This window comes from Pseudorca crassidens, chromosome 21 (genome assembly GCF_039906515.1).
Source record: "Pseudorca crassidens isolate mPseCra1 chromosome 21, mPseCra1.hap1, whole genome shotgun sequence".
NCBI classification, from domain to species: domain Eukaryota; kingdom Metazoa; phylum Chordata; class Mammalia; order Artiodactyla; family Delphinidae; genus Pseudorca; species Pseudorca crassidens.
This window is the reverse complement of record NC_090316.1, coordinates 14,688,617-14,707,136: the sequence shown is the minus strand read 5'-3', so window position 1 is coordinate 14,707,136 and position 18,520 is coordinate 14,688,617. Positions and strand designations below refer to the sequence as shown.

At 39.0% G+C, this 18,520-nt stretch overlaps 1 protein-coding gene and 1 pseudogene across 5 annotated transcripts in view; one reads left to right on the top strand and one right to left on the bottom strand.

The window, feature by feature from the left end:
• Positions 1-18,520, top strand: part of RBPMS (RNA binding protein, mRNA processing factor) — a 186,668-nt gene that overhangs the window by 73,418 nt on the left and 94,730 nt on the right. For all 5 annotated transcript variants that reach the window (XM_067721756.1, XM_067721753.1, XM_067721752.1 and 2 more), the window contains exons 2-4: positions 5,557-5,634; positions 8,521-8,559; positions 9,817-9,879. In XM_067721756.1, coding sequence (XP_067577857.1) covers positions 5,557-5,634; positions 8,521-8,559; positions 9,817-9,879 — 180 coding nt within the window. The remainder of the gene's footprint in view (positions 1-5,556; positions 5,635-8,520; positions 8,560-9,816; positions 9,880-18,520) is intronic.
• Positions 17,255-18,295, bottom strand: LOC137215902 (geranylgeranyl pyrophosphate synthase pseudogene; annotated as a pseudogene).

Here is an 18,520-nt window from a genome sequence, read left to right as displayed (position 1 = left end):
GAGGATTTAAGAGGAACCTCAAGACGTCAGCTCATAGCAGCTAGAGATGATGTCTCAGACCTTTTTACAAACGATTAAAATGTCCACAGAAAATGCCCATAGTCTTGGGACACTGTGTTTACTGGCTGTGACCGCTTGCTGAAAAGTGTGCATTCTACTGAAATTATATACAGAATTTAACAAGCATTTGTCTATTGGTTTTTATTTTAATGTCTAGATTACCTACAAGATCATGCGTGTTTTTTGTTAAAGGGCGGGCGTTTCCATTTCAGGGTCTGTTTTGGCCTTTCTGTCCAGGAAAGCCCAAGACGGACACAGTGACTTTACTTACTGAATTAGAGTTTAGAAGTCAGTCACTGAAGTGTGACTTGTCTATCCCCGTGGGAGCTGGCAGTGCCATTTAAGAACACACAGCTGGTGTTATCCAAAATGTAACTGTGGCCTCTGCAGGAATGGTTGATAATGGCTGAGCCAAGAAGGCCTTTGCGCTGACTGACCCGCACAGGACGATTTCTCCTAGCATTTCTTCTTTCAATCCTGCTGGGGTAGAAATGAAGTTGGAGGTACATCCACAGAATCCATTAGCGTCCCTTTGGGACAGAGCTGTCAGCAGCTTCACATCTTGAACTTCTATGAGGCGTGTTGTGTCCTTGACTAAGAAATGTGTTTCCCCATGTGTCTGATAAAGTAAACATCTGCAATGCTAAAGGCGTGGTGCCAGGCACATCTGTGTCCATAGACAATGCTGTTAAATTAAGGGTTGCCCTGGAAAACGATTGACCTGCGACAAAGTTCATTTGGCATCATTCGTTTGTTTTGGGGCGCTTTTTTCTGAGTATTTGATCATGGATCTTACATGTCTCTTAAACTTTGATCTCATTGTTTGGGTTCTAACTGTTTACTCTGTGAATGAGCTAGGCTTCCTCTTGTCACAGAAAGCTGCATATTCCTTCAGTGACAGTAAGCTTCCTGCAAGCAAGTATCATGTCTAAGAAAGGGAATCCTCCTGCACTGTTGGTGGGCATAGACTCGGGGCTCTCTGCACATATGTCTGCCCTCAGGCAGAGGCTGTTGCCCGGCACTGCTGGCTATCAGGGAATCCAGCAGACAGAGCAGATGTCTTTTACATGTCCACACGTGCAGTCACATGGTATTTGACTAAACCGAATGGCCAATTAAATTCAGAATTAGATTGCCTTTTTCCTCTCATCTATTTGATTTACTATCAATCAATGTGGATTAAACAATCGATACTCAAAAAAAAAAAATCATGTCTAACCTTTGCGATTTCCATAGACATAGCAAAGGCAAAACCCGGAAGTGCTTTACTATTTAATGGCTCAGATAAAACGAGTGGTGGTGAGAAGAGTAGGGAAACTAAAATGTTTTAAAACATCCCCGTGATTTTAGGTCCCAGTTACCATAGAAAAGCATGAATTAGATATTCAGGAAGAGGGTTTTTTTTTCCATTCATTATCAGTGAGTTTTTTTTTTTTAACTTAATGGAGTTTCCCAGTCTGAGGAGGTCTAGAAAGGATTCAGAACACATAGATTCCAAGCATTTGGATTTAAGAGACCTTTAGTTGTCCTCATAACTTCATAATGTAAGTATTTAAGAGTTATTTTTCCTAGCCAGTCTATCTGTTCTGTCAGAGGAGAGAATAGCTCTTCATTGAGAGATAAGATGTCTTGGCAGGTTTCTGAGACAATAATGGGCTTCACTAGATTCTATGAAATGTAATTCGTGTCCATGTATAAATAAAGTGTCAGACATCTTAGTTGCCTCTAATTTGATGAACAAAACAGAGTGGCCTTGAGTCTCTTTTTTTTTTCCTTGAGTCTCTTTTTAATCCATGGGCGAGAGGCAAATTTAGGCCTATCAGTTCAGTGGGGTTTTTTTTTGTTGTTTTTTTAATGTTTAACAGGTTTTTTTTGTTGAGATACTGAGATAAGAATCTTCTAATTCTGAAATATATAAAAAAGTTTATAAACTTCACAATTTTTGTTGATACAAATATTGACATTATTTATGGTTTCCTAAATAAAGTAATAAAAAATGTAGGCTGTTCTCAACCTAACAGTACATTTATAGTCTCTAAAACATACTTATTATAGAAAGATAGAAAATACAAATAAGCTAATAAAAAATATCAGAATCACTTATTAGGACTTCGCTGGAGGTCCAGTGGTTAAGACTCTGTGCTTGCATTGCAGGGGGCATGGGTTCAATCCCTGGTCGGGGAACCAAGATCCCGCGTGCCACACGGCACAGCCAAAAAAAAAAAAAAAAAAAATCACTTATTATTCCACCATTCAGGACTAAGTAATGTAGATATAAACCTTTTGGCATATATATCCTATGGCGTATTTTTCCCCCTTTCCATATACATACATGTGTTGGCTTTTTGTTCTATAGAATAAAACTGAATGTACTTTTTCCTTGAACATAATTTTTATTGGTTGCATAATACATTTTATGGATGTAGATGAGCCTTAATTTATATCAAGTAATCTTTCATTTAACTCCCAGATTTCTATTGTTTTTTTTTTTGATAAATTGTTTGACTTGCAAGTTTCTAAAGCCTTTTTCTTTAGAATACTGCTAGAAATGATAGTTGATTTCCTGAATTAACTCCCCAGATCCTAATTGATACCCGTCACATGGCTAAGCTTCCCTGCTGGACAAATGGTACTACAGTGATTAAAACACAGGATCTGCTTATCATTATTTCCATGGAACTCTATGTAATCCATTCACCACCTGGCATAGTGCCAGATACAATGGGCACTCAACAAAATCTGAACGAGTGGAAGCTGGGATTCCTTCTCTATCCAGGTTGTCGTGGCCGGAGCCACCAAGTAGAACACATGGTGTTCACTTTCTGGAACGTGGGAAGAGGGATGTGGATAGCAGAGAGGGCGCGCAGGATAGCAGAATTCCCTTGTGTATGTCTTCGGCAGTTGTCAGTAATTCAGCCTTAGCAGCTTTGATAAAGAAAGTTCTGTGGAAAGAGTGTTTATCACTGGCAAAGTTGAGAGAGAAGGGGGAGGCAAAAGGTATACTGAACAACAAACCTGACCTTAATTGAAATGTATAAAACACTGTACCCAACAGCAACAGAATATTCATTTATTTTACATACACACAGAACATTTATCATGTTCTAGGCTGTAAAACAAGGAATTGAAGGGCAGTTTCTTAAAAGTTGAAGCATATACCTACCATATCATCCAGCTATTCCATTTTCAGCTACTTATCCAAGAAGAAAGAAAACATATGTCCACACAAAGACCTGTACAAATCGATACATGAACGTTCATAGTCATTTTATTTGTAAAAGCCAAAAACGAGAGATAACCCTGGTGTCTCATAAACAAGCGAATGGATAAATGAACTGTGAGTGTTCATACCACAGAATACTACTCAGAAATAAAAAGAGACTATTGTTACATGCAGCACCATGGATGAATCGCAGAATAATTATGCTAAAGTGAAAGAAGTCGGACGAAAAAGGAAACCTACTTTATAGCTCCATTTGTATGAAACTTTAGAACATACATGCTAATCTGTAGTGACAGAAGGCAGATGAGTGATTGCGTGGGGATGAGGATAGTAGGACAAGGTAGAAGGAAGATTAAAGGAGCATGAGATAAGGAAACTTTTGGGGGGGTGATGGATATGTTCATTATCTTGATGGCTGTGATGGTTTCACAGGTTATACATATGTCAAAACGTATTGTAAAGCAAGATGTACAGTTTATGTGTCAATTATACCTCACCAAAGCTGTCTAAGGTATAAAGAAGCAAATAATAAAAAGGCACTCATGATTCTGGGGCTGTTTACTTGATCGTAGTGTTTATTGTACACCTACATGCAAATGGCATTACAACTGAGCATTGATTTTTTTTTTTTTTTCCTTTGAGTAGTAACGTGATTTCTAATGAGGAACTCGATCATGTTGTATCAGCTTGAGTAGAGAAGAGGAATAGAAAACATGGGGGTGAACCCGAACTCATAAAAACAGAGTCGATTAGTTAGTTCCCTGGATCTGGAGGGTGAGGAAAATGGGCAGATGTTGACCTAAGGATACAGACTTCCAGTTAGAAGCTGAGCAAGTTTTGGGGAATCTAATGCACAGTATTGTGAGTATATTTAAGCTACTGTATTATGGGTGTACTTGAAAGTCGCTGAGAGGAGGTCTTAAGTGTTCTCATCACAAAAAGAGAAATGGTAATTTTGTGGTATGATGGAGGTGTTAGCTAATGCTGTAGTGGTAATCATTTTGAAATGTACATAAAAGTTTATTAGATCAAAAAGTACATTTGAAACTTAATACTATGTGTCAACTATATCTCAAAGCTGGGGGGTGGGTCTGACTAAAGACTCACTAAAATAAGTAGAAACAAAATGTGGTAGTGATGATGATTCAGTGTTTACTCCTTGCCTATTGAATCAAGACCATATTCCTGAGCCGATGACGTCATCCCCCCTCGGTTTGATCCTCTACTACCTGTTCACTTCTTTGGGCTCCCCTTCTCCCAGAATTCACTGCGCTATCATCCCCCTCTTCATTGCCTTGGTTAATGCTTTTTTTCTGCCTGTGCCTCTTCCCCACCTGACCTTTTTATATCTATGTGGTAAAATCCTACCTCTCCTTGAAGTTTCCGTTCAGATGCCCACACGTTTACTTTGATCCTCCCAGCTGGAAATGTCATCTGTGTTCTGTATTTTAGCACACATTAAGTACGTATTTTGTACCGTAGCCCTTACGGTACAGCCAAGTCTGCCCTGCTGTTTCAGAACTGAACAGACACAGGGTTATGCATTTGGCTACTATTTAGACACATTTCAATTGTTTAATAAACTTCTGCATTTATTAAAATTACTGTAATTATCAATGCCAATGAGGGAAGCAATGACAAGACAAAGTAGGACAAAAAAATTGGTTCAGTTGTATTTTTGAACCACATTCTGTGTTCATTTGATTAGAGCGGAGGGGAGTGGTAGATTTACTGTCCTCATGACATTTTTGTTTTCCTTAAGCTAATGTTTTAATTATGGACCCTCTTGTTTTTTTTTCTTTTTGCGGTACGCAGGCCTCTCACTGTTGTGGCCTCTCCCGTTGCGGAGCACAGGCTCCGGACCCGGAGGCTCAGCGGCCATGGCTCACGGGCCCAGCTGCTCCGCGGCATGTGGGATCTTCCCGGACTGAGGCACGAACCCGTGTCCCCTGCATCGGCAGGCGGACTCTCAACCACTGTGCCACCAGGGAAGCCCTATGGACCCTCTTTTCCCCTCACATTTTTAGAACCAGGCAATGGCTAGGAAAGAAGTCAGTTTGTAAATTTAAATCAGCTAGAAGTGATTCACTCTGATAAATCACACAGAGCTACTCAAGAAGTGGCTTAGAGCAATTAGAGCAGTCATTGTGTCATGGAAAGAGCACGAATTAGGTAGGAGTCGAGGAGTATTTGAAGAAATGTGTTTTGGGGATTTCAGGTGAGCTATTCTATGACTGTCCACTCCCTTGATCACTCTTGTATTTATCTTCCAGGTCCGGACTCTCTTTGTCAGTGGTCTCCCTCTGGATATCAAACCTCGGGAGCTGTATCTGCTTTTCAGACCATTTAAGGTACCTTTTCGATCTTTCAGAAATTGTAAAAGGAGACAAAGAGTGTGTGTATAAGCTTCATGGGGCTTTTTGGAGAAAGAAATGAAATGTCTGTGAAAGCACTGTTTTTAAAAAGTTAGTGAGTAAAGGAGATTTGACAACTCGGTCCTAATATACATTTTCACTTTGGAAGGACTGAAACTGCCTTTTGTCCTCCCAGTAGCTAATCTGGAGAAGTCTCTTACCGACGTGGACATGCCTCTGTTTCTGTTCTACAGAACAGCTTTAGTGTCCTCCCTGTTTATCCTCTTGCCAGTTAGGGGTGTTCTTCTGAGTACAGATCACCAAAAATACTATCAGTGACTTATTCTGTATTTATATTTCAAATGCAGTAAAAGTCAAGCCCTACCCCTAGGAGGTTCCTTACCAGTTGAAATACTGCTGTTAATACTATTGTTTGGAGACATAATAGGTTAAGTAGGCTTTTATGAACTAGACTAGGAACCTAACACCATTATTTTTGCCATGGGCAAAATGTCCGAAGTTGCAAAAACAGTAAAACAAAATTTTAAAGAATTGCTTGGTATGAGTTGAGGGAAATCTTTCCTGTTGCTTAGTGAAATACTTAATGCAAGTTGTCTGTCCATTGTGACTATCAAGATAAAACTACTTTAGAGATAACTAATGTAGCTGGGATTGAAAATTTAACAGGAAATTGAACTAAAGCTGAAATAACCGTGCTCCAAGGAGAAACCTTGAAGGTTAGCCTTTGGAGGGTAGGGTAGGGTAGGGGAGCTGGGGCTGGGCATGATGTGGGCTGAAGGCTTTGGCTCTCAAGGAGTGAACCTGGAAGTCATGACAGATTCAGGGCCTGTGTTTGGCCTGGTCACATCACCTGAGGACATGTCGGCAACAGTGCCTGGCCGGGGCCACACTTACGATCACGTGATGGGCCATCTTGATTGATGGTTAAAGATCTATCCTGATTTGAAGCAGGACCCCAGCCACAGAGGCAAGACAGGTTGAGGGACAATATCTAACTTCTTAGGGGGAGAGAGTAGGATGTGACAGCTGAAAACAGTTGGGTAGTAGAAGGAGAAGGACGGTTGAGCAGGCAGCGAGTTAAAACCAACAAAGATAAAACAGTCTAGTTTATGTGCCCCAAAGGCAGCGTGTCATAATGGACATAACTCCATCCTGACAGCTCTCCTTTTAATGCAACAATAATGATGACATTACAGAGGGAAGCAGAAGGGTTAGCCATGAGGTTAGCTAGCGGAAGTGGGAAAGAAAGAGAAGGTATTGTGGGGAGAGTGCCAGCTTTATAGAATTTCCCGAGTTTCTTCTGCAGGTTGTAGTTTTTACTGTCTGTCTCTTCTGTAGGATGAGGACTTTTTAAAGCTAACTGATCCTCGTATGTATCCAATAGTATGTATCCAACATAACATAAGTAGTTGTGTTTTTGTATACGTACAGAGAGATTTAGCCAGCAAGCCCCTTAAGAATTATCTCATTTAATTCTCATCACAGTCCTTTAAAATGGGTTAGCCTCATTTTTTTCAAATAAGGAAAATGAAACTTGGAGCAGTTGAATACATTTTGCTCAAGTTTACTCACATAATAAATGGCACGGCCAGGATTCAAACCCAAGCAACCATCCCTCATCTGAACTATTATTTGATACTGCTTCTCTTTTTGTGACTTGAGAGGACAGTATATCCCTACTAGTGGTCTTTTACTTGAGTGAAATATCCATTTGTCCTTTGCCTCTGAGGCCTTCAGGGTGTTTAAACCTTCAGGTTTTTCGGAGAGTGAGAGCACCTTGAAAAAGGAAGAGGCAGGGCTGTGAATCACGACCTCTCTGGCTAGGAGAGCTCAAGGCCTTTGAGGTAAAATGTTTACAGTAGCTAATTAGTAACATAGTTCTCTGCTGGGAAAATAGGAGGATGAATCAATCCCAACATGCTGCCCAGAAACCCAAACGCTGAAGTCAGGACCCTGGTACATTCCTACTAACCCTCTTTTAATTAAAGTCCCCAGAGTCTGACCCTCGTCTGCAAATCTGTCTCTGCACCAATACGTGTGGTGGTCAATCATGTCAAGTGTTGTTTTTTCCCCTCCTGTGTCATCCATCAGTGCAAGCTAACAGTCATTGATTATTTTCAGAAATAAACAGACTTTGTTATCCTTATCCTGGGGAGCCAGGAGGGCTTAAGGGAGGGAGTGAAAGGAGTGTTTCCATCTTCCTTGAGGCTGAGCTGGAGTAAAATCCCAACAGGGAATTTTCACATCTCCCAATCAGAACACCACTGTGAAAACTGATGGCTGCAATAAAGAAGCAAAAGAACTCAACAGATTTTAGCATCGCTGCCTATTTAACCTTTCCTGGAAGTTTTGAAATTCTCATTAAGTTCTACCAAGTACGATCTTAATGTTTTATTGTTTTATAGCAAATATATGACCAAGGCATCACACACTCTGACCTTCCTAACTTATCCCCTTCCCTCGCCTAGTTCTATAAAATGAAAAAGACCTGCTGTTGACATAGACACCATTTTCCTATGCATAAGTGCATTCATGCACTTATGTTTCTTTTCCCTATATATTTTCATGAATTCATGCACTTATGTTTCTTTTCTGAATTTCATGAAAATATATAGAGATAAGAAACATAAGTGCATGAATTTCAGGGCTTGATTTCTTTTAGGCCCAAGTATGCAAAGATTGGCATATACGTCATGCGTGCGTGTGTGTATAAAATTTGTTTTCCCAATGAACAGGCATTTGTGAGAAGAGTTGGTCAGTAGTCATAAGGGACTCATTTTCACTTGAGCAGGATGCTATTACAATTGCTCTTTTCTCCTACTACTCTTTATTTCTGGTCTAAATTTGGTTCTTTATTTTCAGGGCTACGAGGGTTCTCTTATAAAGCTCACATCTAAGCAGGTAAGAATTTCAGACTTGCACATAAATGATCACTTCCACAGTAAGTTCGGATTGGCTTTCTTCAGGAATGTTACTAGGGCTCGACGTTCTTTTTTTATTTCCATTAAGATTTTATTTTGTTGTTGTTGTTGCTCTAAAATTAAGGGTGAGATTGCTTAGGAATTAGCACAGGAAAGTGATTCCTAATTCCACAGCCTCCAGCTAGAGTGTCTGAGTCTGTCCTCAAGGAAGGTAAATACAATGCATCCAGCATAGTTATATTGGGATTGATCTGTATATTCAAAAGAAATTATTGATTATTACGCCAATTTTTTCCTGGGTGTTTTTTTTGTTTGTTTTTGTTTTTTTGTAAAGTTAAACAGGCAAACTTTTCATTCACAATCGGTATGGGAATTGGATGACGAAGAATCAGCCTGTCTCTTAAACCCTTAATAACCGCAGGCAGAGTCTCAGGTCTAGAATGGAGCATAAAAGGTACAGAATGGAGGTAGTAACCAATGACCCTGATAGTTTCTGCAAGTGTCTTGAAAATTTGTAGCTATATGTGCTTTTTTTTTTTAAATGCTGAGCAACCAGCATCCTCCCTCTGGGTCACTTTTCATCTCTCAATAAGGTATTCTCTGGTTCATCAGAGAATAAGCTATGTTGCAACCATCCTTCTGGACTGAAAGATACTGAGTCCAAAGGAGTTGTGACCCCTCTCTTTAGTTGGAACAGTATGGTTTATACACCTAATTAAACACACAGCTTTTTAAAGGCATCCCTTGGGATTTGAGATTAAAATGTTCATGATATAATTTTGATCATGCAGTGAGAATACAGGGCTTTTATCATTGTGTCATTATATTCCTTGCACTTACAGTGTACCAAAAGGTGATTCGGTTCTCTTTCCATTTTAAAAGATGAAGAAACTGAGGTACAGTGAATTCAATTTAGGAAAGTAGAGCCTTTCCACCCAAGTTTTCCTCTGTTCCCTTGTTCACTGCTGCTCACCTTCCAGCCCCTTCTAGATTTTTTTTTATGATTCTCTAAATCTCCAGCTGTGCCCTTGAAGAACCACCCTCACAATCCCTTTGATTCATGTTAGAAATTTGGCTAAGCCACTGAGTCATGATTCTTCTGGACTGGCTTTCTTGTTTCTACCCATTGCCTGTGGTGATTTCTGTATCTTAGCTCTTGAGTTTGATATCACCTTTGACCCAGAAAAATAGACATCCCCAGATATTGTTTACTTCATATTTCTTTTTCTTTCCTTAGCCCGTAGGTTTTGTCAGTTTTGACAGTCGCTCAGAAGCAGAAGCTGCAAAGAATGCTTTGAATGTAAGTACTAATGATGTTAATCTTTGGGGGCTTCCTTATGAGGTGGTAGGAAGTAATAGAACCTCTTTGGACAGGAAATCCAATGGAAGGAGTAGGACTGCTCGATCTAACAGCAAGGGATTAATTAATTAGCCCTCTAAAGAGATTTTTCCTAAAATTGTGGTTAGATGTGCAAACTGTTAAGTCACACTTTGCTCTTCTGTAGCTTCGACTGTAATGCTCAAAATACCTGATGATGTGGGTCTGTATTCAGCCCAGTCACGTCCCATGGTAATGTACAGTTTAGTTTGGCCATCATTGTACTCTCAGTGGCTAAGCCTAAGTCAAGAATAGATGAAAATCTTGGCTTTCCTTAACACACGAGGTTTTTGTTTAAGGGATGTGGCTTAAAAAAACAAACAGATTTACAGGTTGTAGTCTTTATTCTGATTGATTAAAAACTTGCATATACTGCTTTCCCAGAAGACGGTCTGCATTGTGGTATAATAAAAGATAGTCAACTATAATTGAATAGAGATACCTGTATTTGGTCTGTAAGCATTTTGTAAGTAGGTTCATTTTTTTTTAGGTTCTGCTTATAAGCAATATCATATGATATTTGTCTTTCTCTGTCTGGCTTACTTAGTATGATATTCTCTAGGTCCACCCATGTTGCTGCAAATGGCATTATTTCATTCTTTTTTATAGCTGAGTACTATTCCATTGTATATGTGTGTCACATCTTCTTTATCCATTCATCTGTCAGTGGACATTTAGGTTGTTTCCATGTCTTGACTATTATGAATAGCGCTTCTATGAACATGGGGGTACGTGTATCTTTTTGAATTATCGTTTTGTCCAGATATATGCCCAGGAGTGGGATTGCTGGGTCATATGGTAGCTCTATTTTTAGTTTTTTTGAGGAACCTCCATACTGTTTTTCATAGTGGCTGCACCAATTTGCATTCCCCCCCAGGAGGCATCTTTCTAAATGCAGAAATATTCTGGGTCCTTCCAAATTGAAGTTTTCACCAGCTTCTTTTTCTTGTTCTTATAAAGGAAATAACAGCAGCTGAAGCTTGTTCACAGAATGGGCTTTCCATTGCCCTGCATTGTCTCTGCTCTGGGTAGAAACATGTCACTGACCCACTGTCTGAAAAACAATAGGTTTTTACGGTGGGTTGTTTATAGTTTGATCTTTTTTAACAGAAGTTTATTTTTTAGATGTTTAAATGGTCATAGTCAAACTGTGTTTCCCTTGCCTTACTAGGCAGAGTGTAGCTAACATCATTTCACTTTTTCTTAGTACTGAGGGTTGTATCGTTACACACAACCGGTATTGAGACATGCAGTAACATTGTGATAGAGGTGTTTAAGCCCATTCCTGTGCCAGCTGGCCCCAGATCATCATGCTCTCTTGTCCTAAGGTCTGGTTTTAGGCTCAGTGTTTGTTGCTCATATATTAATAACGTGGGAAGAACTCCAAGGGAAACAGGTCTCGTTCTGTTCTATTTTGTGGACCTAAGAAGAGTAACTCTTAAGATTTACCTGTGGCGTATTATACCTGAGCTTTCTTCTGCTCAGAGGTTGGCTTGGGAGTTTAGAGCATCTATTAAGGTCCTGGGTCATCTCTTTCTCGATATTTTTAACTTTTATATAAAAGTATTAGAGGTTTTTGTACCTTAGAAACTGCCCTGTTTCAGTTAAGAGAACTGAGACCAGAGAGGATGGATGGCTCAGTCAGAAAGTACAGGTTTAGAGCTACAACTAGAAGGAAGCCTCCTGTGTCTTAGTTCTGTCTACTTTATGTAACTTTTTGCTGTTTGCTTGTTCCATGGAATGTTGCTGCAGTGACAGACTATTTAAATCACATTGTCTAGGACAAATGCCCACAGTAAAGTTTGGTACATGACCGTGGAGCAGGGTTTCTTCTCTCTGCAGAGAAAATGGGCCCATTCAGGATAATGTATTTAATTATGAAACCGACACATCTCTGTGACCCAACATGCTCTTTTCACGATCATTTTTTCTAACCTGGTGAATTAAAAACATCCGATGCTCATAGCCATTACAAAATTTTTTCCTCGTGTCATTCGTCCAGCTTCTCTTAAAAGCTTTTCCTCACATTCCTTTGGGGGAAAGTTCCATGTTGTAATGTTTGTTTTGTTCCACTGTTGAGAAACGTAAGCCTCAGTCCAGTAAGTTCCTCTATATAGAGTAGTTCACAGTGTTATAAACCACTTGTCCATGTTTAGAGCTTCTCTTCTTATTGTTTCCCTGTCTTGGTTCCTGTCTGGTTCAGTTATTAGTATTAAGTCTTTTCCCAAAATGACTTCAAATGATTTTAAAATCCATTTATTTGCTTCCATTTTTGGAGTATGCTTTAGTCCGTTTGATAATTTTATGGAAAAACACGCTCAGATTGAATTAAGTGGTAACACTGAACTTTTATCAGGGTGTTCGTTAAATCTTCTAAAGTAAATACAGTATATTTTGGTTTTATAGCAAAAACTCTCAAATTAAGCTAAAAATAACCCAAACCCAGACTTCCCTTCAGGTTATCTGTGGTCCCATTAATCCATATGACTAGAAACCCCATCCATTCTTTAACCCGACAGCAAAACATCTAACCTATCCCTTACCCTTCACACACAGTTATAATTTCTATACCAGCAGTTTTCCATTTTCCATGCTAATGGAAGGGGGAGCTGATAATCCAAACTATCAGATTATTTTTAGGATTTGTTTATAATTTTGGAATGTAAATCAACTACAGTGATATTGACAGTTATAGTCTGGTTTAGTAAAAATTTGATTTGTGGAAATTTTAAGAAGAAACACACACAGGGAGCAAGGCAGGCCTGGCAGTAAGGACCCTGAGCAGAGGTGGGAATAAGCCATCTCTGGCTCTTCCTGCCAACTGTGAAAACCCCAGTGGTGCCATTGTTGTGTAGCTGAAATCGTGTTTTCGTAAGTAAGAAAGACTGTGGTTAACACGTGATATCTTGCAGGCCTGCTTGTGTACACGTCCATGACAGGCTTTGTCTTACGTTGGTGTTTGAGATTCACTCATGTAAAGCATTTAAAAAGGTTACGTGTGGCCTGTTGAGTATATGTGCCATTTTGATTGATAGCCCTCCTCCCCTAATTTTAAATAGTTGTTATTGGCCTAGGTTTTATCATAGGCTTTATTATAAGTTTATCAGAACTAAAGAAGTCAGATGCAAACTAGGTACATTACTACAGATGCCTTCACAACTAAACATTGCTTAGGCTGTCACAATAATTTGCTTTACTCTCAGTCTAGACTCACTGATGTTAGTGATCTCCAGTTATCATGGCACCCTCAAGTCTGTTGGGTTCTTTTATAAGTAGCTTTATTGAGCTATGACTCACCCATTTAAGGTATTTAATTCAATGATTTGGGGTATGTTGTTATTTTTGAGTATATAAAACATATATAACCATTTGACATTTTAATGATGTTTTTAAGTATATATACAGTTCAGTGGCATTAATACATTTACCATGTTGTGCAACCATCCCCACTGTCTATTTCTATTTTTTCATCATCCCAAACAGAAACTTTGTAACCATGAACCAATACCTCCCTATTATTCCTTTCCTCTAGCCCCTGGTAACCTCTAATCTATATTCTCTCTCTATTAATTTGCCTATTTTAGCTATTGAAATATTTGTCCTTTTGTGTCTGGCTTCTTCCACTTAGCATGATGTTTTCATGATTAATCCATGTTGTAGCAGATATCAGAACGTCGTTCCTTTTTATGGCTGAATAATATTCCATTGTATGGGTATTCCACATTTTGTTTATCTGTTCGTCTTACTGGTGGACAGTTGGGTTGTTTCCACCTTTTGGCCGTTGAGAATAATGCTTCAGTGAACACTGGTGTACAAATATGCGTGAGTCCCTGGTTTTCAATTCCTTTGGGCATAAAGCTAGGAATGGAATTGCTAAGTCATACGGTATTTATGTTTTTAGCTTTCTGAGGAGCCTCCAAACTTTTCCATATTGGCTGTACCATTTTACATTCCCACCAGCAATATATGGGAATTCCAGTTTTCCCTGTGCTCACTAATACTTGTTGTTTTAAATTGTAGCAATCCTACTAGGTGTGAAGTGGTAATTGGTTTCTTGATAAATACTTTTTGACTAATTTCAGTAGTAGATTTGATTTCTCTTGAAACCCCATATGACTTAAAATATTGTTTCTTTTAATGGGGATTAGTAACGTTTCTTTTCTGTGACGGCAGTTCTGTGTAATAGAGTTGTGTTACCTTTAAACAGTTTACCTGTTCATAAAAGAAAGGAGGGAAAAACCCAACCCTTGGATGATTGGTTTAATAAGATAAGACTTGGGCTTTGTATTCTCTCTTCTACATTATGCCAGGCATGAAGGAAGGAAAGGTGTTTGCTTAAGGTCTGAATAGACTTTGAATTAAAACGAAAAAAGCAGTTTGGTTTTGAGGAAGAAAAAGGTGGCAGTCGTCTTAAGAAGCAGAAAATGAAGAGGTCTTGAGGGTATATAGTGCTAAATTATTTCTAGGTTACTGAGGAGATATATTCAATAGTGTGAGGTAAAAAGAATTTTTAAAACAATCTTCAGTAGTTTGTAAGAAAGCAGGCTGAAAAGGTACTTGGTAGTGTCACACGCTGAAAAAACCGACATAATCAGAAAAATATAGTTTTCTCCATCTCCATAAATTCCTGTCATTGAAGTAAACACTGTAGTTATTTATATCACAGTGATTCAGCCTTGTGCATAATTTGTTTTGTTGAATAGCTTGAGCTCTCCAAATAACTGAGTTTTAAAACACTTGTCTATAATAAATTCATTATTCCTATACCAGGTTTCTCATCTGTGAGATTAGGGGTGTTACTCCCAACAGTGTTAAAGGGAAATCACCAAGCAAAAACACTTGCAAATGTTCTAAATGTGAACCCGTACCATGAATATACTTTCTCAGGGAAAAGATGTAGCCATAAAGTCCTGGTACAAACTCTTGGGTACAGAGGAATACCAGGGTACTCGAGAACAGGTATTGGCCGCACAGAAACAGAAGTCTGGACTACAGTCTCTGGTTCCTGTAGCACAGGTTCTTCCGACGGTTTGTGCGTGTCAGGACTTTTTATTGTAATATTTGTACAGCTTGTGGGTTAGATGAATTATTTCCACTAAACAAAACTTTTCACATACACAAGCATCCAGATGGCTTGTCTCAGCTCCCTGTTCACCAGGCACCATGTCAATATGTTTCTTATCAGTTTTAAAAATTTCTCCCTAAATTTCTCTTAGCTCAAAGTAGTTGAAGAGGCCCAATTACTGTGATCCCAGCTGGGACTTTTGGATGGGAAATATGCAGGGCTGCCAGATGAGATCATGAGTCTGATCTAGTGTTTATCTGTTAAATCTGTTTATAACTGCTTACGCTTGACTTGCAGTTTTAAAGCAGCCATTTAATGTCACTGGGTTGGGGACTATGCCCGTGTCGGTCTAGAGCTGCCATAATGCAGGGTTGTTGAACTCTCCTCTTTTTCTCAACGACTGTGTGCACTGTGGGGCTTGTCAAGCAGCTTAATCTGCCTAGACCCCCTCCAAGAAATTTGAAATAGCCCCTTTTTTTTTTGCAGGGGAGGGAGTGCTGTGCTCTGTTCTTTCTTGCAATTTGGGGTTGTTATAAAATCTCTCAAGGATGGTACGGCACGTAATTTAAAAGTGGTTCTGAAAGAGCAAATGAAGGTGAACGTGAGGAATTTGCTGAATTTCCAATTAGAGTCTTTGCCTGAAGAAAAGTGGGTTATTTAGATCTATTAAGCATTCACATAGGAAAGTAGGAAATAAAATGTTGGTAAAAGAAATCCTAAGGAAGTTTGAAGAAGGAAAAGTAGCTGGAAGTGCTAGCATCATCCTTTCCCCAAGGAAATTCTCAGGAGGAAGCACAGGTTCTCACACGTAAACCGGTCTGTATTCTAATGACAAGTATATGTGGAGATCTCAAGTTTGCCCAGCTTTTCCCTAGGTAAAATAGTTCATCAGATATTACATGGCTGTGTGAAACTGCCCTCAGACTTTGCATTGTGGCCTTTCTTCAAGGATCTACTTGTTTAAACTTATCTAGACTCTCTTTATAAAATGCTATCTTGTATTGACTTTGCCCTTACTCCATGGTTCTTCAGGCATTTCGAAATGCTGAGAAGGTATTTGCCCCTGTTGTAAATGAAAGTAGAAAATACAGCTAGCGTTCGTGGTACCTGAAGTGCAAAGAATGAGTTATTTGCTAGGATTCCTGTCCGTAAGGAAGCCAAGCTAGTTTTAGAACCAAAGCTCTTGCCTCCCTAGGCCGTGTACGTTACTGATCGTTCTGCAGTGCAGCACATTTTGGTGCCTTAAGTCGCTGTCTTTGTTGTAAAATTACTCTTCTACTCCTTAGTGAATGATCAAACCATCATAATGACAAGCGGCTATGGACCTCCCTTCAGCATTGGCTTTTATGTTTCTGGTTATCTACACAGATTTGAACTGTTGGTCCACAAAACTGAAACCCTTTGTCTTGCTGTGTAATTAGAATGCAGTAGAACATTTTAAAGCCTTGGGGAGGAGGGTAGGACTTAACCCCCTTAAAGTGGAATAGGTTATCTTGACAGGGCATTTGTTAATTATTCTATTCTTATTTCCTTACACATATATACAGCATTTCTTTCTTTATAATTAAATGCAAACTTTCCTTGCTGTTTCAGTAGACTTTAGTACTTATTACATGGAAACATTTTTTAAAATGAGAGAACTACAAGTAGTCAAGGATTTTTTTGTACGTAAAAATAAGAAGAGGCAAGGAAAATAGAGTAAATCCTTCTAGGATATGGAAAATAGATCTAATGCATTATAAACGTGGGAATAGGATAAGAAATAAAACAATTCTAGTGAACATTAGGCTAGTCTAGAATCTTAAAAATAATAAAATCTGTCTAAAAAGGCTAATATTTATAAAAATAAACCATGAAATATACATATATATATATATATATGTATGTACACATACTTCTCCCCTCCGCCTCCCCGCCAAAGCTGAAGTCTTCTTTATTGACAGAATCAACAGAACACGCATGGCCGAGTTGGCCACAACGTCCCAACACAGCGCATTCTAACATTCAAATTAGACTCATTTAAATGTGGCTCCTTTTGATTCCTTCACCTTGGTACTACGATGATTATCTGTACGCAGGGATTCTATATTGAAACAACCTCACTCACGTCACCACTATCACTCAGTTTTTGGAGACTAACAGCTTGGTCCAAATTTTAAAAAAGGTAATAGGCTAAAAGACAAAAAAATAAAGTCAACTAACCTATCAGGCCTAATCAAGAATGACTTAATATTATTCATTCTCTTCTTTGAACATTTTCCTTAAGTGTTTTACTAGAGCTACTAGCTCAGGGTTCCCACCACATGCAACAGTTTGTTTATAGACTTTAGATTCAAGCTCTTTAAGGGTATTCCGAGTGTATTCAAAAGAACCTACGTTCTCAGAGAAAGCTAATGTACACAGTATTTTTAAAGATCTACATTTTCGGTTCTCTGGCACAAGATATTGTGTACCTGGGTGCTTTCAAGCCTCGAGCAAATAGCATGAATAGTAGGGAATGAGAACTTTCCCTCTGTTAGATCTTCACAAAAGCTTTTGTTTTCACTATATTCTTTGGAGTGTCGATTAGCATAATCATCCCTGATTTGGAAAAAGAGCCCAAGTGTATTCAGTAGTGGCTTTAAATCTTCTTTGTAATCAGAGAACAACTGCATGAGACCTACTGCTAATCCAAATAGTCCACCTGTCTTTTGCTGCACCGTTGCTTTACATTCTTCTTCAGTGGGAGAAGTGTAATCAGCCCTCCAATAGATATCTAGGCCTTGTCCCTGATGGAGTTCTAAAAGCTGGCGGGTAAAAAGCTTTACTGCATCTGGGTGATCAAGGGTTAAGACTTTCTCTAAGCCAAGAAGATAGACATAATTGGCAGAATTGATGACAGGTGGAATTCCATAGCTGCTGTGTGCCACTGGAAAGCCACGTCGGAGTTTTGAGTTGTCTTCACTATCATCGATGAGTAAACTGGCATTATGCGACATTTCCGTCACTTCAATGATAATCTGTAGCTTGTCTTCTGGAACCTTTAGCCAATGATTAAACGCCTGTGAAAGTTTGGTTTTCACTTGTTTACCTGGTAACTGAAGTAAGTACTTGTAAGGTTCTAGAAGAATTCTTCGGACTGTTTCTTGAGTATTCTTCATTGTTTTTTAATTTCAAAGCTGATGGTTCGAGGATGATATCACAACTTTCATGCTGGGGGTCCGGGAGTAGCAGTACCCAGCATCAACTTCCCACCTTATAGTTCAGAACAAGGCCTGCATGAATCCCTCCCCTCACTTCACCATAGAACTCTCCGCCCTCCTCACCTGGCAGCAACACCGCATTACTCGGTGCAAGAAAATGCACCATCCCATGAACTATATTTTTAAGACTAGAATTTCGCTTCTAAAAATGTAGTGATAAATTTCAGCAGAAAACAATTTGAGAAAAATTAAGGGGTACCTTGAGTAACCCTGACATTGCATAAAAGGATGTAAGTTTTTGTTTTCTAGCCATAGT